This window comes from Nelumbo nucifera, chromosome 8 (genome assembly GCF_055504915.1).
Source record: "Nelumbo nucifera cultivar China Antique chromosome 8, China Antique-T2T, whole genome shotgun sequence".
Lineage (NCBI taxonomy): Eukaryota > Viridiplantae > Streptophyta > Magnoliopsida > Proteales > Nelumbonaceae > Nelumbo > Nelumbo nucifera.
Window position 1 is genome coordinate 23,293,411 of NC_142656.1, and position 23,647 is coordinate 23,317,057.

Sequence of the window (23,647 nt, forward strand, 5' to 3'; positions counted from 1 at the left end):
AAGAAGTCGTTTTTCTAAGTGTGAATTATTGCTTTGTCTGAATATTAATTGTGGTTGTGACTTGTGAGTTCTTTAATGGCTGAAACTAAGGCTGTGTTTGGATATCCTTCATTGATTTGTGCCTTTAAAGCCCCAAAGCACAAAACCCATTACTCAATTTTAGTTGTTGTGGTGCGGGGCTTATAAGTGTTTTGCGTTATTTGTAAAAGCAGTTAATTCTTACTATCTGTAAACACTTTTTGCAAAGCAAAAGTTTATCACAATGGAAGCCCACTTATTCAGAAAAGTTCTCACAGAGCAATAATAAGTCACTCAATTCATCCATTATCAAACGTCCCCTATTTATCCACTAAAAAAAAGAGCAATGAGTGCCCTAAAAGGCTCTAGACAGTTAAAAGATCAATTATTTGGTTAAAGGACTAGGTGGCTATTGTAAGAAAAATAAGGGGTAATTTCGTCAAAATGGTCGTTGGAGAAAGCTCAGGAGAGAATGCATGGTGGTTGAATGGACGTAGCTTGACTTCACGGCAATGGCGACTCTGCAACCAACAGCGCCAGCCGTAGAAACTTTGAGTGAGATAGAGAGCTTACCTCCACCAATAAAAAGAACAACCAGAGAAGTCTACCTGCATTCTCCGAGACCCTGGACTTATCCATCGGAGAACGACGATGGAGGCGAGTGCTGGACTGGTTGCCGGATCTCACAACCGGAATGAACTCGTTGTCATCCATGGCCATGAAGAGGTAAAAGAAAACAAATACAATCAGAGTTCAGATGTAGAAAACAAAGAAAATTCCATACAAATATGTATTTGCAATACTAACCTTTTCGGTTTCTGTCTCATTTCAGCCAAAGCAATTGAAGTCATTAAATGGTCAGGTCTGTGAGATATGTGGGGATGAGGTGGGAATCACGGCCGAAGGCGACCTGTTTGTGGCTTGTAACGAGTGTGGTTTTCCGGTGTGCCGGCCTTGTTATGAGTATGAGAGGAGAGAAGGGAGCCAACAGTGTCCCCAGTGCAAAACCAGATACAAGCGTCTCAAAGGTAATGTAATTAATCAACAATTTCTTCTTTCTCAGTTTCTCTGTCTCTCGACTACTTAGTTTGCAGAAAGCATCTTCATCAAGCTTATTTATCTGGATTTTCAGAAGAAATTAAACAAGCATACACAGAGTTCATTAATTAATTAGTCCTTAATTTGTACGTCTGTTATCTTTTGATAAATGAAGGGAGCCCGAGGGTTGAAGGAGATGAGGATGAAGAAGACGTGGATGATCTGGAGCACGAGTTCAATATCGAAGATGAGCAAAACAAGCAGAAACATCTCACAGAAGCAATGCTTTACGGGAAGATGAGCTACGGGAGGGGACCCGACGTCGACGAGAGCACTCAGTACCCACCCGTTATCGCCGGTGTGAGATCCCGGCCGGTGAGTAATCCGGAAACCTGGAAACTTGAAAAGCTAACAAATGTTCCTTGAAATTCTGGAATGAAGTCTAATAATACAATTTTCATGAAAGCAGGTGAGTGGGGAGTTCCCGGTTGGGCACGCCTATGGAGAGATGCTGTCATCTGCCCTCCATAAACGTATACATCCTTACCCAGCTTCTGAGCCTGGTAAGAAATCATTCTGGGATTGATTTCCATGGAACCTCATATATGTGAAAAGCCAGTTTCAGAGAATTGATTGTTCTTTTTGTTTGATAATTTTGATACACAGGAAGCACGAGATGGGATGATAAGGGAGGTTGGAAAGAGAGAATGGATGACTGGAAACTGAAGCAGCAAGGAAATTTGGGTCCTGACCCGGACGATGTGGTCGACCCGGACATGCCTTTGTATGTGTTATTTTGTCCAAACCTGCAGCACTTAGGAGTCCTATGGACCGGAAAAGGATCTGGGTCGATTCTATTTGGTTGGACCAATGGGTCTAGCTACAGAATCACAAAGGCTGGATTAGTTGATCCCAATCCGCGTCTATTTGCTTTGCACTCGGAAATAGAATCTAAATCCCTCGGAATCAGAATTGGAATGATCTATTCTCTTCCACCTGTTTGGTTTGGTTCATACAGGATAACGGGAATTGAAATCAATATTAGAATTAACTAGAATCGAGTTCTCATTCCCAAGATAGGGGGAGGAAACACCTCTCACCCGTGTATTGAGAATATCTCCCCATGATAAGTATGGAAAATGTTTCCAATGCATAGTGAGATACTGAGATGTACATGTGGGGCGCCCTCATAGAGTGTTAATGTGATCTCCTATCCTATATGGTGTTTGGAAGTATGGGCATTTTTTGGGATCGATTTACAAAAAAAAACGTCTATGCTTCCAAGACCCGTTTTTACAAGAAAACGCTTCTGCCACGTAGGCAGTGAGCAATACTATGCTGTTTGGTAAGGTAATTTTCATCACCGTTTTTCATGTATGTACTGACAGATAAGCACCATATGGGATACACATCAGTCAACCGTCGGGGGAAATGGTTCACCGATGCATGAAACGCCAAATTTAGTGTTTCATGCATTGGTGGGGTCCCGATTTTCTAGACATGCCCAATTTTTTAATAATCGGCTGAACCAAACAATGAGATACATGGGCATTTGTTGAAACGCCTATGTGGATCCGACATGACACCATTTTTTTGAAAAACGGCCACGGTTCCAAACATCCCCTAGTTAGAATGAGAATCAAATTCTGATTCAGCCCAACCAAACAGTTGGATTAGGAATGACTCATTCCAACCAATCAGATTGAATGACCCAATCAATTCAACCCAATTCTTGTGCAGAACCAGTTCCATGCTAACCTGACCCAACTCTAGGTTTCCACTTTCTGGTCTCAATGTCACCAAGAAGGCAATAAAGATGAAATTGAGACTGTTACACTGATTCAGTGTTACAATGATATAGGAAAAAAGGTATAAAGAATGCCATGATTGCTAAGGATCCCAAGAAGATGGGCCCACCAATGATTTTTCCCTCAAATTTCACTGGAAAAGACTGGGTGATGGGCCCACATTACAGTGACCCACTCAAGTTACCTCACAAATCTACCCTTGTTGTAGTGTAACTTGTAAGATGTGACAATGTTATTGTGCTCCACGTTGCAGGATGGATGAAGCTAGGCAACCACTTTCAAGAAAAGTACCCATTGCATCAAGCAAGGTCAACCCATATCGTATGGTGATCGTGACCCGGCTGGTTGTCCTTGCATTCTTCCTTCGCTATCGAATTCTAAACCCAGTTCATGATGCCATTGGGCTATGGCTCACCTCTGTCATATGTGAGATCTGGTTTGCCTTCTCTTGGATCCTTGATCAATTCCCCAAATGGTTCCCCATTGATCGTGAGACCTACCTCGATCGTCTTTCTCTAAGGTACAGTAGTCTTACACGGAAGCAGAGCACTTCACATGAGTGATTTCAGACTTGGACCAGACCAGATGGTCAGCCATTTGAACCAGGAATGACAGTTCTCATAGTTCTTGGTTGATTGCCTGGTTCTTCAATCGGACTTCTTTAGTTGTAATTCTGTCATAGAAACAGCTAAGATTGAACTTCTGTTCCTGGGTTGTGTTTCATAATGCAGGTATGAGAGAGAAGGTGAACCATCCATGTTATCTCCGGTGGATATATTTGTGAGTACAGTGGACCCATTGAAGGAACCTCCCCTGGTTACAGCTAACACAGTGCTTTCAATCTTGGCCATGGACTACCCAGTTGACAAGATCTCTTGCTATGTCTCTGATGATGGAGCCTCCATGCTTACATTTGAATCACTCTCTGAAACTGCTGAGTTTGCTCGGAAATGGGTACCCTTCTGCAAGAAATTCGCCATTGAGCCCAGAGCTCCAGAGATGTACTTCTCTCAAAAGGTGGACTACCTCAAGGACAAAGTCCAGCCTACATTCGTCAAGGAGCGTCGAGCCATGAAGGTTGACAACTCTCACTTTCTTACAATCTGCCTGCATTTTGCTCAAACCCATCATTTTTTGTGCTGAAATTGCACTATTTCTTCTTGTTTGACAGAGAGAATATGAAGAATTTAAGGTCAGGATAAATGCTCTGGTTGCTAAGGCCATGAAGGTTCCTCCAGAAGGGTGGATCATGCAGGACGGAACGCCATGGCCAGGAAACAATATCAAAGATCATCCTGGTATGATTCAAGTCTTCCTTGGTCACAGTGGAGGTCTTGATTCTGAAGGCAATGAGCTACCTCGCCTTGTTTATGTCTCTCGTGAGAAGAGGCCTGGCTTTCAGCATCACAAGAAAGCTGGAGCCATGAATGCCCTGGTAAGGATCCAACACAGTTATCCCTGATTATGTTCAAATTCCATAAGAAATAAAATTCTGCGTTGAGTAACTTGAAGTGGGTATCAATGATTTAAGCTGTTGGATTTTGGATTTTTCTACTTTGCACCAATGCCCTGGTAAGGATCCAACACAGTTATCCCTGATTATGTTCAAATTCCATAAGAAATAAAATTCTGCGTTGAGTAACTTGAAGTGGGTATCAATGATTTAAGCTGTTGGATTTTGGATTTTTCTACTTTGCACCATTACATACAGTGAGAACTCTCATTGGATTTTTTGCAGGTTCGAGTTTCTGCAGTGCTTACCAATGCTCCTTTCATGCTGAACTTGGACTGTGACCACTACGTGAACAACAGCAAGGCCGTCAGGGAGGCAATGTGTTTCTTGATGGATCCCCAGGTTGGAAGGAAGGTTTGTTATGTACAGTTTCCTCAGAGGTTCGATGGCATTGACAAGCATGATCGATATGCCAACAGAAACACTGTCTTCTTTGATGTAAGTCCCATTCCAAATCCAACCTTTGGGCTACACTCTTAGTACTGCATTTTGTAGTCCACCTGAAGCCAAGAAGTAAATCAGTAAGATCATGTTCCTGGTTTCTGCAGATTAACATGAAAGGTCTAGATGGACTTCAGGGTCCAGTTTATGTGGGTACCGGATGTGTCTTCAGAAGACAAGCTTTGTATGGATATGAGCCTCCAAAGGGTCCAAAGCGTCCCAAGATGGTAAGCTGTGACTGCTGCCCATGTTTCGGACGTCGGAAGAAGCTCCCCAAGTATTCCAAGCATGGCGGTACGAGTGGAGAAGGGTCTGCACAAGGTAATCTTGAGGACATTTGCCCTCTTAATGAAACCCCTGTATCCTAGTTTCTGTTCAATTGAATGACTTGTTTTCTTTTCATCAGGATTGGAGGAAGACACGGCACTGTTGATGTCTCAAATGAATTTCGAGAAAAGATTTGGACAGTCGGCAGCATTTGTGACTTCAACTCTGATGGAGGAAGGTGGTGTCCCTCCCTCTTCAAGTCCAGCAGCGCTTCTGAAGGAAGCCATTCATGTTATTAGCTGTGGCTATGAGGACAAGACAGAATGGGGTACCGAGGTAATGCCCATGAGTCCATGGCCAGAAGTTTTGGCATTTTGCTTGGAATTTTCTAGGCAGAAAGAGGACAGGATAGGATTGGTTGTTTGATTTATTATAAATCTTCTTGGTTGGTTTTGAATGTGCAGCTGGGCTGGATTTATGGGTCTATCACAGAGGACATTCTTACAGGCTTCAAGATGCATTGCCGGGGTTGGAGGTCAATATACTGCATGCCCAAGAGACCTGCATTCAAGGGCTCTGCACCCATCAACTTGTCTGACCGTCTCAACCAAGTTCTCCGATGGGCTCTTGGCTCTGTTGAGATCTTCTTCAGTCGCCACAGTCCTCTCTGGTATGGCTACAAGGGTGGAAACTTGAAGTTTCTTGAGCGCTTTGCGTACATCAACACCACTGTCTACCCATTCACCTCCTTACCTCTGCTCGCTTACTGTACCCTCCCGGCCATTTGCTTGCTCACCGGAAAATTCATCATGCCTACGGTAACAATTTCACTGTTCACATCATCATACATTCATTTGTAGTAGTGCAACAAAATTCTTAATCTGTTTTCTGTGTGATCCAGATAAGTACATTTGCGAGTCTATTCTTCATTGCACTCTTCATTTCAATCTTTGCAACGGGCATTCTGGAGCTGAGATGGAGTGGAGTAAGCATTGAGGAATGGTGGAGGAACGAGCAGTTCTGGGTCATTGGTGGTGTCTCAGCCCACCTCTTCGCCGTGGTACAAGGTCTTCTCAAGATCTTGGCTGGAATTGACACCAACTTCACTGTCACTTCCAAGGCTTCAGACGATGAAGAGTTTGGAGAGCTCTACACCTTCAAATGGACCACCCTGTTGATCCCTCCTACAACTCTCCTAATCATCAACCTGGTTGGGGTAGTTGCAGGTATATCAGACGCCATAAACAATGGGTACCAGTCATGGGGGCCACTCTTTGGAAAGCTCTTCTTCGCCTTCTGGGTGATTGTCCATCTCTACCCATTCCTCAAAGGTCTCATGGGGCGCCAGAACCGGACTCCTACTATTGTTGTCATCTGGTCAGTGCTTTTAGCTTCCATATTCTCTTTGCTCTGGGTCCGAATTGACCCATTTGTGGTAAAAGCTAAGGGCCCTGACACTAAGCAATGCGGGATCAATTGTTGAGATCTTTGTTTTCTTTTCTGAATCTTTAGGTCTATGTACATTCTGATGTGGACAAAAAAAAAATAATGGAACTACCAGAGAGGGAATTTAGAACTCCAAAGAGAGATTTTGTTCACTCTATTTGATTGTACTCAGTTTTGTATTTGATTGAACTTACAAGTTATATACCTGACATAAAGGTGCCATTGCAAATCTATTGAAACTAAGATGTCCATCAGAAGTCATCCAATTAAGCCATTTTCAGCAGTTGCTACAAAACATAGCTCAGATTTTGACTTCTCCCCCCCGGCTTATGCCATGTAAGACTTCCCCATCCACGTTTAAAACAGTCTTGGTAGGACTTCCTACCAATAACTTGATCTTCTACAATCAATAAACTAGTTTATTAAGCATTACAGGCTCCACTACAGAAATACTGTTTCCCAATCCAAAGGCCATATTTGTTCGATTTTAAATTGCATGCCCCAAATCAACAACCTGCATATCAACATATCAACAATACCGAACATGAAAATACAGTGACTTGCTATTTTTTCCAAGCTCTCAAGTGCTGAACAAATCTATTCCTGTTTACAATTAATTTCCCTGACAGAATATTCACAGTTCATTATCAAAACCAATCAGTAAATTAAGTTCGTTGCCATTTTTTCCAAGCTCCAAGTGCTGAACAAATCTATTCCTATTTATAGTTAATTTCCCTGACAGAATATTCACAGTTCATTATCAAAACCAATCAGTAAATTAAGTTCGTTGCCATTTTTTCCAAGCTCCAAGTGCTGAACAAATCTATTCCTATTTATAGTTAATTTCCCTGACAGAATATTCACAGTTCTTCATTATCAAAGCCAATCAGTAAATTAAGTTCAAAATTCTAGCAAAACAAAATCTTTGTAAATATAAGCTATCATCTGTTCACATGAATATTTACTTTCACAATCTATTCAAGGAAAAAATAATAATCATTCAAGATAAAACAATTCATATTTTCTTTTTCACTTTTTTTCTTCATTATGGTCCCTTTTCCCCTATTGCTTCAAATTTCTGATTCACTATCAATCAGCATCAAGTATAATGAAAGGAACTTCTAGTTTTGCTGGCAAGAGCAGAATGACTAGTGTTTGTTATTTCAATTTCATTGATGCAAAGGCTGTTGCAATTTCAATGGCCTGCTGAACTTGTGATGCATCTGTCCCCTGAAACAAAGTCATCAATACAGTTAGATTGGCAGAAATAACGAGGACAGGAGCTATAGAAGAAATCCCTTTTACCATAAGTGAAAAAAATGATGTTTCCCAAGAAATTGGACCCTAAACCATATGAAAGAACTTACCTGTCCTTGAGCATAGAAACGTTTGCCAACACTTCCTTTACCACCTCGTCCTTTGAGAGGCTCCATTGCAGCTGTAAACCACTCTAACAAATCTAAATCCTTGCTCTTACTACCATTCTCAGAAACCCCAGCACACACCACAGCTTTGTTCGTGGTCTCATCTGTACTGAATATCATAACTGACATACCCTGTGCATCCAAAGATAGTAAATTGGAGTCAATAAACCTAAGACATGCTTGTGAATCGAATAACCATGTTTCCATTTAGTTGTTTTATTTCTAGCAAGCAGCTGGAGGAAGGGGGGTTCCCACATGCCACTGGTGCATGTGCATGCATGCATCCACACATTTGTTGGTGGTAAAGGTTGATGAGAATAGGGAAAAGACTTTGTATTCTCCAACCTTTTCAGAACGAACCTAGCTTTTTTCACTGACAATCTTTGAAAATAATTCTACAAAAAATAATGGAAAAGTCATAAGCTGCAAACAAGAACCTTCTGGTCCATAGTTTTGATAACTGCTTCACGAATTGCAGCTGCATCCAGACCAACATTGACACGACAGATGCAGAAGGCTTTTCCATTAGTAGCAGCAATATCTGCCATTTCAGCAGCTGTTTTTGTAGCTTTTTGAATATTTTCTTGTGCAATCTTCTTTGTTGCCTTTCTAACTTGATCCTGAAATAAAAAAAAAGGAAAAAAAAACAGTTTCCTTTAACCCAAGATTTAAAGTTAGCAATTAAAGATGTTCTGAGTTCTGACACTAGAGAAATTCTCTCTGAAAGAGAAACTAGTGCAGTATTTTAAGGGAAAATTTACTTGAAGTTGAGAAATTTTGGCTCCAAGATCTGCTTTCATGGTTGCTGGAATAGCTGCCGATTGTACACGACTTTTCAAAGAAGCAACTTTCTGGCAACATGAAAACATTCAAATCAGACTGCATTTTCAAAGAATACATAATGTTGTCCACAGAGAAGAAAATTTGAAACTTAGCCTAGTTAAAGACTGGTATCAATAAAAAATTGCATCTAAATAGATCCTTTAGTTCTGATAGAAGCAAATTTTTGTCATTCTTATAGGAGCAAAATTAAGGTAACTGTAGCAAAATCCAATGTCCAATTTATTTGTAATCAAGAACTTCTTAATGATAGTCCATGACATTTTTGAATATTCAGAAAAAAAAACAAGTATTTTCTAGTGACTAGTGGCCTTTTTAACAAGTTCATGTGGATGGAATGACTTTTCTTTGTCAACTACAGGAGTTTTAGTCTCCATTGAGGCCTATCACTTAAATGAGGCTTCATATGGATCCACTTTACGTATACACAAAAGGGGCAATGGTGTAAGTAAAACATTGATGAAACAAAAATAGCCCATTAATATATTGGAAAATGGAAATTGTGAGTTTTGTGCCCATGTTGCTAATGGCATCATGAAACTCCCAGTCTCCCACCATTCAAAATGCTTCACCATCCTAATCCTACTATATTACATGCTCTGACACTGCCAACAGCACAAACTGCGCACAGAAGCTTCTAGCTACATACAGTATATCCTACCAATTTCTTCATATATTCTGTGGACAGAAAAAATGGTATATTATAACAAATTTCACCATTAAAATTTGCAAACATTAAAAAATCCATTGAATTGACAGGAAAAAGAAATTTTGCAAGTTACCGTAGGAAGTATTAGCTAGGAAAATGATATATTGGATGAGACTTAAATACATACTCTTCCTTTTATTGATAAATATATCAACAATATAAAATCATGCCACAATGCTACAATTTTGGCACCTAAGCTAGGTTGAAAATTCCAACTCTATTTAGATTCTTTATTCAAATTACAAGTGAAATATTCAAATCCAATTAAGAATTTTTTAAAGACAATTAGTAGTAGTTAAAGATCCCTTTCTTTTCTTTTTAATGTGGGATATGTACAATGAATTGCATACTCAGGGTTTTATTTTTGTGCTGAGTCAAGTGAAATATGAGAATTTCCTTTCTCTTCACTTTTCTCTTTATCTTCTCTATGAGCTCTTCTTTGTAAAAGTTTTTCACTTACTCCACCTTGAGTTGGACACAGTGGACGAATAAAATTATATGGCAGGTTTTTGTTGATCCATACATCCAAACATAAAAAGTGATCTAGTTCTATCAACTGCCATGACTTTACACAGGAAACATACAGCAAAGTCATCTTCAATGGGTCAAAAGAAGCTTGGCTTCTCAAAGTTCCATGTAGAAAAATATTGGCCTTAATCATGGGTACAAGCATTGAAATATGCTGGAAATGTTGATTGACATATTTCAGTTTCAAGCCCTATTGACAAACTTCAAAATAAATAGACACGAGTGGATTAGTAAAGGTCATCATATAAATATACGTTTAAACGTATATTCTGGCATTATTATTTACATTGGAACAACATCTACCATTATTTTTTTGTTATACAACTAATCTTCCATTACTTCAGTTAATTTAGTATAAATTCACATAATTGGTGATTTGTTGTCAAAATATGTATTTAGTTGGATTATCCAATAGAATATACTTTTGTCTATTTACATTATATTCCTAGTTTTTATATTATACTTGATGATAACACTATAATTTAAAAGTGTGCATTTATGCTTCTGTTGTCATTTGTTTTTTTTTTTTTTTCAATTTCAATTGAAAAAAGCAACATATTAATGAAAGACGGGGAGAATACAATAAGCATGGCCCCCAAAATTAGGTCTGTCCCACTCCTATACAGTAAGAAACTGCATACTTAGAGCCCTAGATTACCAGCTTACACCCCAAACAAACTTTTAACAGAAAATATGATATTACTAAATATATTTTAACAGAAAATGTTTCTAAGAAACAATTCTCATAACTGTACATTTTATCATCTATTAAAAATTTAAAATATCACAGAATATTTGCAAGGATTTACATTGTTTTCAATATTTCTATAACTTCTAAGTGTATTTCTATGCAACAGTTCTGATATTTCAACCATGTTTCCTATTCTTAGATGAACAGTAGTTCCATTGACACTAAAATTTTAAAATTTGGCCTTAATTTTTTCAACTAGTAGCATACTTACAAGTTCCTTATATCTATATCCATCTTCCACTGAATCATCGTGGACCACACAGATCCCATAAAATTTTCATAGGAACATCTCAAAATGTATTAAGGTTGGTTTATCTCGACTGTTTGCATGATAATTCGATATCAACTTCAAAAAAAAAGGAAATAATAGAATTCATCAATTGGATTCTTGCGAATTGTGAAACATGACATGCTGCCCACACAAGATAAAAAGGAAAAATGCACATTGAAATACAGCATACAGTTATAACTGTATAGTTATATATTTTCCATGATAAAAAGGAATTTCAGTGGCTAAAATGTTCCGCAATGCATAGTTATATCATTCTAGGGTGAAAAGGAATTCGGTGGCTACCTTCTCCATCTGGCTTACATCTAATTTAGCTGCATCACTGATCTCCTGCTCTAGTGAACGTGCTGATTCTATTGCCTTAAAAGCACAATCAGTTGTAACAGCAGTTATTCTTCGGACACCCTTAGCAATTCCCTCCTCAGATAAAAGAGCAAAAGCTTTAGCCTCTCGTGTATTTGATATATGGGTCCCTGGATATCTCCACATAATCAGGTTCCAAAATAACATTAAAAGGAATTCACTACACAGTACGAAGGTTCCACAACTACAAACTTGTATGCATGTGTACAGGGAAAAAACAACAGAATGACAAGTTTAGTCCTGTAGGACACTAGCACCAAGTGAAGAGTTTGACATGCATCAAAAAATGCCATGAAGAGCAATAAAAAGTATCACATGAAAGGAAGATTATGTTATGAAATGGCATTAACCTCCGCAAAGTTCTGTTGAGATTGATAACCATTCTTTATTATCTGGATTAGCAAGAAGATCCTCCACTTTTCCACCAATTGCCACAACCCTGACTGGGTCAGGATATACCTACATCAGCACATAGCAGAAATAAATAGATAGACCAATCAATAATTAGATCTGATATGCTAATGCTAACTTGTTTCTTGCCAAATTCAACAGGACAATGATGAGAGGAAAAAAGGAACTTACTTCCCCAAATACAGCTCGTAAACCAGCTATACGTTTAGCATCAGCAAGGTTTACCTCCTTGGCAAACACATTTAATTCATCTCTTATTTGTTTGTTCACAATTGACTCAACCTTTCTCAAATCATCAGGATGAACAGGCTTGCCTGTTAAAAATATTGAGGGTGCTTCAGAAATAAGTCTATGCACTAGAATGGATCCATATGATGGAATAAACTATTACCATGGGAAAAATCAAATCGCAATTTTTCAGGAAGAACAATAGATCCCTTCTGGTCAACATGATCACCAAGCACTTCCTGCATTCGTAGCATAGAAAATGTAGAGAATCAAATACAAACAGATAACCAAAGTTCAGATGCACGTATTGAAGTGATTGTGGCATACCCTGAGGGCAAAGTTCAGCATGTGGGTACAGGTATGATTAGGGGCAATAAGAGTCCGCCGGTCATAGTCTACCTGGTCATGTCATCAAGCACTGCAGATGGTGACAACTACAACAACCAAAGAAAAGAAAACTTAAAATAGGATAGCTAGGATGAATAGAATGTTTCACCTTACAGACTACTTTATCACCCACAGTGAACCTGCCAGTTCCTCCAGCAATAGAACCAATGTGGAGGACAAAACCTCCAAAAATTTGAACATTAAGAACTTGAAATGATCCAAAGGACCCTTCAAGTGATCCGGTGTCGAATATCTGAAAACAAATCAACACATATCAAAGGCAGATTGTTGAGGCATATTGCACAAGTCAATATGTCAGCAGGGTAAAAGGACAAAGATGCAGGGGTAAAAGGAATATAGTAAAGATGGCCATAACTAACTAGTGAACAATAACATGTCCTTCAGAAGGAAATTCCTGAATCTTCTCATATTAAAATTATTGGTAACTGACATTAGGTCCTCAGAATTCACAAAAATTATGAAGAGTTAAAGAAAACATCCAAAGTCATTCAGAAAGGAAGGAGCATAATAAGAGTAAACACTATCTTCTACAATCAAGTAATTTTCACGTAGTGACAGTGTTGTCTGCACACTATCTTCTTTAAAAATAGGAATTCACAGAAGAATAACCAAAAGAACACTCAAAAAACAGAAATCGAACTCAAAATCTTTTTCATTTGTATCATTCTTTACCTTTGGCGTACATATAAAAAAGGGCAGCCCAGTGCACAAGGCTCCGCCAATGTGGGGTCTGGGGCGGGACAGAAGTACGCAGTCTTACCCCCTGCACATACAGAGAGGTTGTTTCCTTTGAACCCTGGTCACCCAGGTCACAATGGAGTAACCCAACAGTTGCACCAAGGCCCACCCTCACCTTTGGCATACATATCTATACCAATTATTTTACATGTGTCAGGTTGTTCATCTTTGTTCCTATTTTAATGTCCCCTGGATGCCCTTGCCAACTTATATGTCTCATCAGTGTTTTAAAAGGCATGGGAGGCGTACACCTGGAGGCGCTCCCAAAACGTCCTGAGGCGTATGCCTCCGGTGCAAGAGGTGTACGCCTCTTGCGCTTTTTTCATGAGGCGTGCTAGAGGTGTATGCCTCATGCACATCTTATATAAAGGGACAGAAAAAAAAAGAGAAAAAAAGAAAGGAAAAGAAAGGGAAGGGAAAGAAAAAGAAAGAGAAGAAAAAAAGAGAAAAGGAAAGGGAAGAAAAGACAAGGGGAAAGAAAGTGGTTTGCCTTTGCCACTTTGTCCCCTGCCCCCCAGACCCGCCTGCCCCCTTTTTGATGGAGCCCAATTTGTTATGCACATCTTTATTCTTCTTAATATAAAAGATTTTTATTAAAAATAAAGAAAAAATGAGATCCCCCTTCCTCTTCATCCTCATCCTAACCCCCCTCCTCTTAAGGAGGCTTACACCTCTTGCGTTCTGAACTATGCCTCACGCCTCTAGGTAGTGGAACGCCTCGCGTCATGCCTCCGTGTTTTAAAACATTGGTCTCATTGAAGGATTTCCAATTTGGTTCTAATGATGCGAATGTGTACATAGTAAATGTCTATGGTTATATATATATATATACTCATATGTATGTATACACACACATCTCTCTTCTGCAATATACATCCTTATTTACCATATATCAGGGTAGATTAAACTAACACATTATTTTTCAAAACAGGGTTACATGGTAGGGCGTACAGTACCTGTCCACCTTGTTCAGCATAGAAACTTGTGGTTTCTAGAATAACACCAACTTCGTCACCTGCAGTGGCACTCTCCACAAATTCTGCTCCAGTATAAATGGCTTTTATCACACTTTCATGATCCTGAATTTCAAAAAAGACAAACTTAAGTTGTGCTCAAGGGATGAATTATCCATGTCAAAGCAAACATTTCATTAAACACAAGAAACCTTAGCCATGGAAGACATCAAGACAACATTAAATTGTCCAACCAAGACAATTAAAATGACTCAAACCAAATTGATGAAAGTTAACATTGATTATATGTACAGATAGGTTGACTCAATTTCCCTATATTCCTGTAGGTAAAATCCACAACCATGTATTTTCACTAACCTGGAACCATATAAACTTGCTGCTGTCATCAGTTGGAGATATTCCTTTCTTGTGCAACTGAGAGGTGGCATCAGCATCCATTACAATTGCACCACCAGCTTGCTGCAAGTAATTGATGTAACAACAAACAGCATAAAAAAAAAACCCAAAAAAAAAAGAGATTTAACCAAACCAAATAAGTTGACTATGAATTCATTCCCTGGTATTTTAGGAAAATATACCAGTCTAGTCCAATGTTTTTAAGGTAAAATGAACATAGAGAAGAGACTAATGAGGTAATGATACCCTGCTTATGTAATAGCATAACATACCATGCCATCTGAAAGCATCTAAAGATCAGTCTAGTCCAAAGTTTTTAAGGTAAAACAAATATAGAGAAGAGACTAATTAGGTAATGATTCCATACCTTATTCTGTGCACTCCTAGATCTTTTTCTTGCTTCTTCCATGGCAGTATTAAAACCCTCCACATCTACTGTAAGACCTCTTTCCTCTGCCATCAGCTGATGAAAAGAAGAGTAAGTAGATATGAAAGTGACAGACTCACACCCATACAAGCCCAAGGAAAAGGTATAACAAGAGAAATGGTTGTACTCCACATACCTGAGTCAGATCCAGTGGAAATCCATAGGTGTCCCATAAGACAAATGCATCCTGAAATTAATAGATTAGCATAGTCAGGTACAGAAGAAACTCAGAATTAATGATACTGTTTTTTTTTTGAGAAAAGGCAAATGACAACTATATTTCTGTGGTAAAAGAGGAGGAAATTCCCCATACAGTGAGTGACTGTACATCTCTATATGGGTTAATTGAACAAGTTTGATAAACTAAAACATCTCCTAATCTGTATCTTTCAGTTCTATGAAAATTACTCGTTACAATAAATAATAGTATAATGATCTTATCAGCTTTAAGGAAAACAATATAATTAAAATGAAAGGGGGGGTGAAATATCTCCATGTGGCCAGAAAAGTGGACAAAACTCTCACTTTTGAGCATCTTATTTCAAGGGATATGGACCAAGAGTATCCATATTCTCTTTGTAGAGTTAGAAAACAGTAGAAGGAAACTCTAAAACAGTTGTGTTGGCTAACAAAAACAATGCAGGCTCTTGGATATATAGGCGCATCAATAAGGAAGATAATATAATCGGCAGAGGAGTTGAAAACAAGCTATAAGTGGACCCCCAAAGTCTGCTAATAGCCCAGTGATTTAAAAGGTGTGCCTAGGTGCAAGGCAAGGTGCATTTGAGGGTATGCGCCTCACCTAGGTCCTAGGCACAACACTTTCAAAAGGTCGCCTGGTGCACCTTGTGCTTCAGCCCAGGCATGCACCTTTTGAAAATTTGTGCATTCTTTCTGTTTTTTTATTCGTTGATTTTTTTTTTGATAAATGAATGATGTTTTTATTAAAGGGGGTTAGAAATGGTACAATCACCATTGGGATGTATAAAGTTTTTTTTTTTTTTTTTTGATTTCCTGCTCAGCATCTTTGCTGTGCAGGCTCCCTGTATTCCTTCTCTTCTTTAATGAAATACTTTACCTTCCCTCAAGGATGATTCCAAACCCAAACTCTTATCAGATTGCAGTTTATAAAGTAGCCCAATACAAAGAAACCCGAGAAGCCCCTTGTTTAGCTATAAATAGTCAATTAATATTTGTGTTTAGTTTTTTTAATAATTGCTATTTTTATTTAGCCAATTTTCTAATTTAGTTAATATTTATATTTTTCAGCTGATTGGTGGACAGCATTTGGTGCTTCAACTCCAAATCTACAAAAAATTGCTATCAAAATTCTTAGTTTAACATGCAGTGCATCTGGTTGCAAGCGAAACTGGAGTGTGTTTGAGCATGTATGTCTTTAATAAATTTACTTGTGTAATAATTTATCTTATATTTATATTCTACATTTAAATTTCAAATTTTTTAGTAATTCAATGCTATTTTATGAATTCACAGATTCATACTAAAAGAGGAATCGCTTGGATCAAAAGCGATTAAATGATTTGGGGTTTATTAAGTTCAACCAGATGCTGAAAGAGAGTTTTTGATTCACGCAGTTACACCGATCCCATCTCTCTAAAAGATATTGATGAGAGTAATGAGTGGTTATTGGGAGAGATGGATGGGGTTGATGATGATTTGGTGTTTGATAGTAATTCACTGACATGGGGAGATGTTGCTCGTGCTTATGGAGTAGAAGAGCCACTAAGATATCCAAGATCTAGAGGCTCAAGCTCAACTTCACAGTTACGAGCCAAGTGGCCCAAGGCAACCAATTCCAGAAGACCTAGCACATCAAATTCCCAACTTCATTTGGAAGATGAAGATAAATTTGACATAGAAGAAGAAACAGAAGAAGAGAATATCAATGATTACAAATCTGATGAGTATGAAGATGATATGGAATTTCCAAATGAAGAGGAAAATGATTAGGAAGAATGAATGCTGGAATCTTGAGGAAAGAAGAATCAAGAATGGACGAATGGAGTCAATGGACATATGAGATATGATTTTGAGGTTTTTGTATAGGCAGTAAACTTGCTTTTTGTATAGGTTGTGCTTTGTGAATGATGTGATGATTGATGAAAGAACCTTTTTTTTACATTAGAAAATTGATATTGCATATTTAAATACTTAATATATAGCTTGTTTTTTGAAATATTTTTCAAATCTGATTCCTTACTTGCTTATTACAATAAATGATTAATTTTTATATTGATTTTGTTACGTGTGAGTGTGACAGTGTGAGCCATGGAGAGGATACTGATACCAAGAGGTAAGTGTCTTTTAAATTCGTTAATGCTGATTATTTAATGTTGTATAGGTTGTCCTCATAATCATATTCTTTAATTCTTTTATATTTATATTTTATATTTTTATATTGAACCATTGAATGTGTTATACTGTTCTGTTATTATTTTTTTTGTTGTCTAGTCTCCTTTAATTATTTAATGATGATTTCTTAATTCTGTACTTATTGCATTTTTTTTTTGAAAAAGGCAAAGTATAGTATATTGAAATAAAACCTGATCAAGGTCCTTTGTACAACGAGAAACTGTACAAGACTACCCAAAATGGACCCCCAAAAAAGTCCACCCTCAAAAAGGAAGAAAAAAAAATATCATTTCTAAATACATTATGAACAGCCAACCAGTGTTTTAAAAGCACAAGGCGCAAAAAAAGCGCAAGGGCCAATTTGTGCCTGAGGTGCAAGGCGCAAGGCGAGGCGCACGCCTTTTTAAGAAAGGTGCAAAATTACAAAAAAAAGGCTAAAAAATAAAAAAAGTCAGAAAATTCCAAAGAAATGCCAAAAAATTAAAAAAAAATGCAAAAAAATTAAAAAATATTAAACATAATGTTAATAAAAATATAAACTTAAATTTTAAAATAAATGATTTAAAAAACCTATTATCTAAAATTAAAATACACAAACATAACATGTAAAGTGTATTCAAATCCTTAATTGCATTGCTTCAAGTAGTTAATGTGATGTAAAACATATTGCATTCTTGATTCTATGAGTCGCCTTTGTAGCATGCCCCTCGAGGCAATCTCGAACAAGTCTATGTTAGGGTCTGAAATTCTTATTTCTCACATAAAAAATAATGATTTTACAACTTTCATTGCCTTTTAAGAAGATATTTTATTGCAATGAATGAATGAACAACATAAGCAAATAGGGGGTCCGGGGGCGTGCTATGTTGTTCATTCATTCATTGCAATAAAATTATCTTCTTAAAAGGCAATGAAAGTTGTAAAATCATTATCTTTTATGTGAGAAATAAGAATTTCACACCCTAACACAGACTTGTTCGGGCTTGCATCGAGGGGCGTGGTCGGGGGTCCGGGGGCAAAAAAAAAAGAAAAAAGCGCAAAATTTTCAAAAGGCGCACGCCTAGGCACACCAGGCGTGCGCCTTTTGAAAGAGGTGCACCTAGGACCTGGGCGAGGCGCATACCCCAAAATGTGCCTCGCCTGTGCGCCTAGGCACGCTTGAGGTGCACCTTTTAAATCACTGCAGCCAACCAACTCTTTAAGAACCCTACTGCAGCATTAATCACCACTGCTTCTGAACAAGTTTCTGATAAAAAATTCAGCTATTTCTTTCCAGCCAGATGATCCAATAAGGTTGCAGCCGGGACAGATGACCAACACAGCTTCCCTTTCCTTGACATACCCTGGACCGGCCATCCTTTTAGCAGGTTCTTCACTGACCCTGGAGCACACCAACTCAGGTTTAGAGTAGCAAGGATATAGTTCCATATTGAAGCACTGAAATTGCAGTGCAAGAACAAATGACTGGATGTCTCCAGCTACCCAGAGGCATTGAAGCCCATCTTCACTAGCATGGTCTTTGTCAAACATTTGTCCAACACAGCTACCCAGAGGAAAAATTTTACTTTAGAAGGGGCCACTATTATCCAAATGGATTTACTGGGGAACACATCCCATGCTTCTCCTGCAAGTCACACATAGAAGGATTTAACAGAGAATTCCCCAGACCTTGTCCACTTCCAGCATCTTGAATCATCTTGGGTTTGCAGATTCAGCTGATGATTTTGAAGGACTTCAAGCAAATGTGCTACCATATCCAACTCCCAGTCATTGAAGTCTCTCCTAAAAGCTGGTGACCAAGTGACCACATTATTTCCCACCACATAAGAGTCAGCTATTAATGCCGATTGATCTGCAGCCACTGAAAATAGAGCCAGGAAATCATCTTTTAGAGCACTATCCCCACACCAAGGGTCCAACCAAAACCGCAATTTCCCACCATCCCCCACTTTGAATTTTAGGCCTATTGATTTATTGCATATTTTCCTGATTAACCAATTGAATCATTGCTGATTGTATATTCTTTAATTCTTTTATATTTAATGTGGATTGCATATTCTATAATTCTTTTATATTTAATGCTGATTGCATACTTTATCAGTTTATCTCTAATTTTTATTTCTGTAGATTCAAGATTGATCATTGATGATTGCATATTTTCCTGATTAACTTCAGATTGCTGACAAGCTGATTGCATACTTTACCTCTAATGAGTAATGAGTAATGTCTAATAATCTAAGTATCTAACCAATTGAGCTAACAATTAAGTAATTAACTTTGTTTTTTGAAATTTTCCTGATTTCTTAGAATTTCTACATGACTTTTCTATTTTTTTATTTTTTATTTAATTTTGTGCGCCTTTTTTAAAAAGGCAAGCACCTCGCCTTGCACCTCAGGCACATTTAGAACCTGTCACTTTTTGTGCGCTTTTCGCTTTTAAAACACTGGGTCATAGAAGCAGAGTGGGTTCAAGGATATAACAGGATTGATTTTGAAAGGAATTGGAGAGAGAGAGAGAGAGAGAATAGTGGGCATTGATTTTCTATGGTACAACACATGCCAAGTTATGGATAAAGCCACATTGCAACTGCAGCCATTTTTTGATCATACACAAAATACTCCATTGTGATTCAAAGCAAGGAACTATTTACAAATTACAACTTACAAGCCCGATAGAGAAAGAACTATAGTGGTAGTGATAATAATTACGATGCTTGTGTTTGTACCAACAAAAAAATGATGATTATTTTGCAACAGAAGTTATCACTATTACATAATTGACAAATAAAAAGAAAACAAGAAAGCTGCACTTTGGTGATTACTACTATCATAGCATTTTATAAACAAAGAAAGATGTACTTTGGTTTAGGCCATAACTGTCAAGCAGGAAAAGAGAAATGTTGCCACAGTGAAATTAACATATGACCCAGACCACTCTTGGAAGAGAGGGTAAAGAATGATGCCCTGGATAGGATCTCTCCTCAGAAGACACCAAGGAAAGGCTCAGGTTAATGAATTCTTGGCTCAACGGTCTGGAAAACGAGATCGGCTTCAATCAGTGTAAGGCCCGTTTGGACACTGTTCGAACAGCCTTTACAGCCTTGCATTGGGAACATCTCCGTACTTCTATGCTTTATTTCATGGGGGAGATATTCCCAATGCAAGGCTATGATAGTTGTTTGAACGGGCTTTGCACTGACTGAATCCCATTTCCTGGAAAACAGGTTGGGGTATTGAGGCATCAAAGGAAAGGAAGATTTATTCCAGGTTTATGGGTTTACTCAAATCTCAACAAGAGACTGTTGTTGCTCTTATGGTGGAGAACATGTGGCAGTGTTATATTTTGAAGGGACTGAGATGAATAAGGATTAAAGAAAAAGAAAGAGCTGAAAATCTCAAGGACGCACACTGCAGACCTTGTGAGTGCATTCATGGAGGTACTCAAAATAGCAAGGATGTAGGGGAAAAGACATTTTTTTTTCAGATGTTCTTGTGGGGAAGGTGAGAGAAGATCTGGGTAGAAAGGAGCAAGGTTTAGCTGAACGCAGTGACTGTTCAGCAGGCTGTGGAACCAATGATTAGGTTCCATGCCAGTAATAAAATACATGGGACCTGCACCTTTCACAATGGGGCCCATGAATTTATTACTGGCATGGAACTTCATCATTGGTTCCACAGCCCGCTGAACAGCCATCGCGTTCAGCTAATCAGAATTCGGTAGAAAGAGGCAGGAATCAGAAAAAGGAAGTTTCGGTGAGGCAGGACGAGCCTATTCCCAAAGTCCTAGTAACTCCAAAAAAACAGGACACTAAGGGCCTGGTTGGCAACACTCCCACCTGTTCCTATTCTTTTAGAAATTCCTGTACTAGAGCAAGATATTTATTTCTTGTTCTTCAAGAATAGTAGAGGTGTTTGGCAAATTGTTCTTTGAGAACGGATTTTTGTTCTATATAAACAGAAACAGTGTTTGGATAATGAAACTATTTCTTAACATCAGTTCTGCAAATCCATCTGCATTAAACCTAAAATTAACAAAAAAAAAACATGTGTCACGTGGCAGGAAGACATGACATCTAGAAGAACATTCTGCATTGGTGGAGGAGAGGGACGAGTGTCAAGGATTGTCCTGCGATGGTGACAACAAATTCTGGGTGGTAATGACCTCCATTGCTGATAGCAGATTGAAATCATCCCCATGCATAGCAACTCTTCAAGGTGAAGGAAACCAAGATCGGATCTTTATGATGGGTTCCGACATTGATGGGTTGAATGACAACAATGGCTGCTGATGACCTGCTGTTGCTGACCTGTTGGTGGCCAACAATCGATACTCAATGACTGCTGAACATAGGAAACCAATGATGGCCGACAACAGAGACTCAACGGCTGCTGCTGACTTGCTGCTCGTTCTCAGGCAGCCTCTCCAACTTAGGTTCGGCAACCCCTTTTGCTGCCTCACCGGAGATGTGCCTATCGATTGCCGTCCAGTTCTTGACACAGGAGTTCAGCTCTCTTCTGGGTTGTGCAGCGGCAGTGAGGTTGAACGAATGAGGACTGCTATATAGGGCTTGAGTTTATATTTTGCGTGAAATGACAATAGCATTCCTTATCTCACGTGAGAACGTTCCACACGTGTTCGTTATTAGACATGGATGTTGTGGGAACCGCGCATTCCCAGAGAACGTGTTCTTTGAGAGCATCAATTTGTCACTCCTAAAGAACACATTCTTTGGGTGCTGTTCTCATGTGGGAATGCCTTGTTTCTTTCATTTTCTTTCCAAACATGTTTCTGCTCCACAAGAATGCCAGGAACAGCAGAAACGCTCTAACAGAACGTTGCCAAACAGGGCCTAATATTGAACAGTTGATTCATATCACTAAGGTTTTTTTCTAGACTGAAAAATGGCCTCATTAGTGCAGGTTCAAGTGGTAAATTTAAAAGGGTGCATAGGAGGAACGGAATGAAAGACTTTTTTGAAGAAAGTGCAAATTGGAGAGACGCCCTCAACCCAAATTTCAGACTGTTGTAATGCAACACAGTCTCTACCTCTGAAGCTCATCCTGAAGAAGCTGTGCCAAAAGAGGAGGTGTGGTTGTGGGAGGAGGATGATTCAAAGGATGAAACTGAAAGGAGAGTGGGAAGGAGAAGAGATGGTTCTTGATAGAGTTAGAACAATCGAAAAAAATAAACAAAAAAAAGTGGATGTGGATAAGACTGTTGAGACTGGAGCCCAAGTTTGCAAGCAGCTGACCTTATTGGTTCTAGGTGGGGAAGATGCTACAAGACAGTTATTTCAGGAATTAGAGTTGAGGTACCAATGAATGAGAAAAAGACTACTTCAGAGTTTTGTTTGGGGTTGTAGCTGGTTGGGGTGTTGGAGTTTATTGTAATTGCTGAGGGGTGTGTTTTATGAAAGAAAGCTTTTGTAGATGCATTCTATCATATTGGGTGCAGGATTTGTTTTAGGTGAGTGTTTCTGTGGGTTTATTTTATGTGTGAGGAAGGCATGGTTTTGCTTGGTTAGGTTCAGGCTGATTCTGTAGGAGTTGTAGTGTGTGTGTGTGTGTGTGTGTGTGTGTGTGTGTTTTCTCAGGTGACTACTGGTCACCTTCCCTTGTACTCTTATTTATTTCAATAAAACCTTTTATTTTATTACCAAAAAAGCCACTCTTCGCACCCCAAGGAAAAAAGACAAAGCATTTCAAAGAACTGTGATGTGTTATCAGTGGGTACTATGTACAAATTAAAAAAAAAAATGCATTGAATCAGATACATCCATTTGAAAGAAGTCCAAGGAGTATCAATTCACTCTTAGACCAAACTTATAAGAAATACTTGGTATATAACATGTAAATAAACATGTTAAATACAATGAGAAGCTGTACAGAGGGAAACAGAATGTATATAGCATGGACTCATTTTTATATATACATTGACTGAATAAAAATTAAAAAATAAGTACTGAGCAAGTCGCATGTCCATAACATAGGAGCAACACAAGAATAAGCCATGCAATAGAAATTCGCTTACCTGTCCACTCAATATCTTCCCCTGAACATCCTGAGAAGCCTTCTTAAATTGCTCGATTCCCTGGAGACAGATGGTCAGTCAAATGTCATCATCATCATTATCTAAGCCTTATCCTAACTATATGGGGTCAGTTACATGAATCCTGTTTAGCCATTCTGTTCTGTTTAGTGCCATATTCTCATCCTCAAATGCCAATAGTCATATGAGATACCGAGGATGAAACCTG

At 38.5% G+C, this 23,647-nt stretch overlaps 2 protein-coding genes across 2 annotated transcripts in view; one reads left to right on the forward strand and one right to left on the reverse strand.

Moving 5' to 3' along the window:
- The first annotated feature begins 272 nt into the window (after window positions 1-272).
- Window positions 273-6,760, forward strand: LOC104609138 (cellulose synthase A catalytic subunit 7 [UDP-forming]). The gene is made up of 13 exons (XM_010275365.3): window positions 273-744; window positions 851-1,046; window positions 1,232-1,431; window positions 1,526-1,619; window positions 1,723-1,840; window positions 3,118-3,384; window positions 3,596-3,941; window positions 4,036-4,299; window positions 4,603-4,815; window positions 4,926-5,139; window positions 5,225-5,421; window positions 5,550-5,903; window positions 5,987-6,760. Exons 1-13 carry the CDS (start codon window positions 670-672, stop codon window positions 6,566-6,568), a joined length of 3,120 nt encoding a protein of 1,039 aa, XP_010273667.1. The 5' UTR covers window positions 273-669; the 3' UTR covers window positions 6,569-6,760.
- Window positions 6,761-7,437: 677 nt separating this feature from the next.
- The window catches only part of ALATS (Alanyl-tRNA synthetase), a 44,519-nt gene continuing 28,309 nt past the window's right edge, over window positions 7,438-23,647 (reverse strand). The window contains exons 9-23 of the mRNA XM_010275366.3: window positions 23,422-23,481; window positions 15,154-15,204; window positions 14,958-15,053; window positions 14,552-14,653; window positions 14,177-14,299; window positions 12,571-12,714; window positions 12,402-12,473; window positions 12,238-12,313; window positions 12,018-12,160; window positions 11,786-11,894; window positions 11,358-11,545; window positions 8,717-8,806; window positions 8,393-8,575; window positions 7,899-8,087; window positions 7,438-7,761 (exon numbers count right to left, since the gene is read on the reverse strand). Of these exons, the coding sequence (XP_010273668.1) occupies window positions 7,690-7,761; window positions 7,899-8,087; window positions 8,393-8,575; window positions 8,717-8,806; window positions 11,358-11,545; window positions 11,786-11,894; window positions 12,018-12,160; window positions 12,238-12,313; window positions 12,402-12,473; window positions 12,571-12,714; window positions 14,177-14,299; window positions 14,552-14,653; window positions 14,958-15,053; window positions 15,154-15,204; window positions 23,422-23,481 (1,698 nt within the window). The 3' untranslated portion in view covers window positions 7,438-7,689. The remainder of the gene's footprint in view (window positions 7,762-7,898; window positions 8,088-8,392; window positions 8,576-8,716; window positions 8,807-11,357; window positions 11,546-11,785; window positions 11,895-12,017; window positions 12,161-12,237; window positions 12,314-12,401; window positions 12,474-12,570; window positions 12,715-14,176; window positions 14,300-14,551; window positions 14,654-14,957; window positions 15,054-15,153; window positions 15,205-23,421; window positions 23,482-23,647) is intronic.

Excerpts from the sequence above, each read along its gene's own strand:
- LOC104609138 (XM_010275365.3), top strand. The coding sequence starts at position 670 with ATGGAGGCGAGTGCTGGACTGGTTGCCGGATCTCACAACCGGAATGAA. Across the intron at positions 1,841-3,117 it reads GTCGACCCGGACATGCCTTT|GATGGATGAAGCTAGGCAAC; the intron begins GTATGTGTTATT and ends TCCACGTTGCAG. Across the intron at positions 5,140-5,224 it reads TGGAGAAGGGTCTGCACAAG|GATTGGAGGAAGACACGGCA; the intron begins GTAATCTTGAGG and ends TCTTTTCATCAG.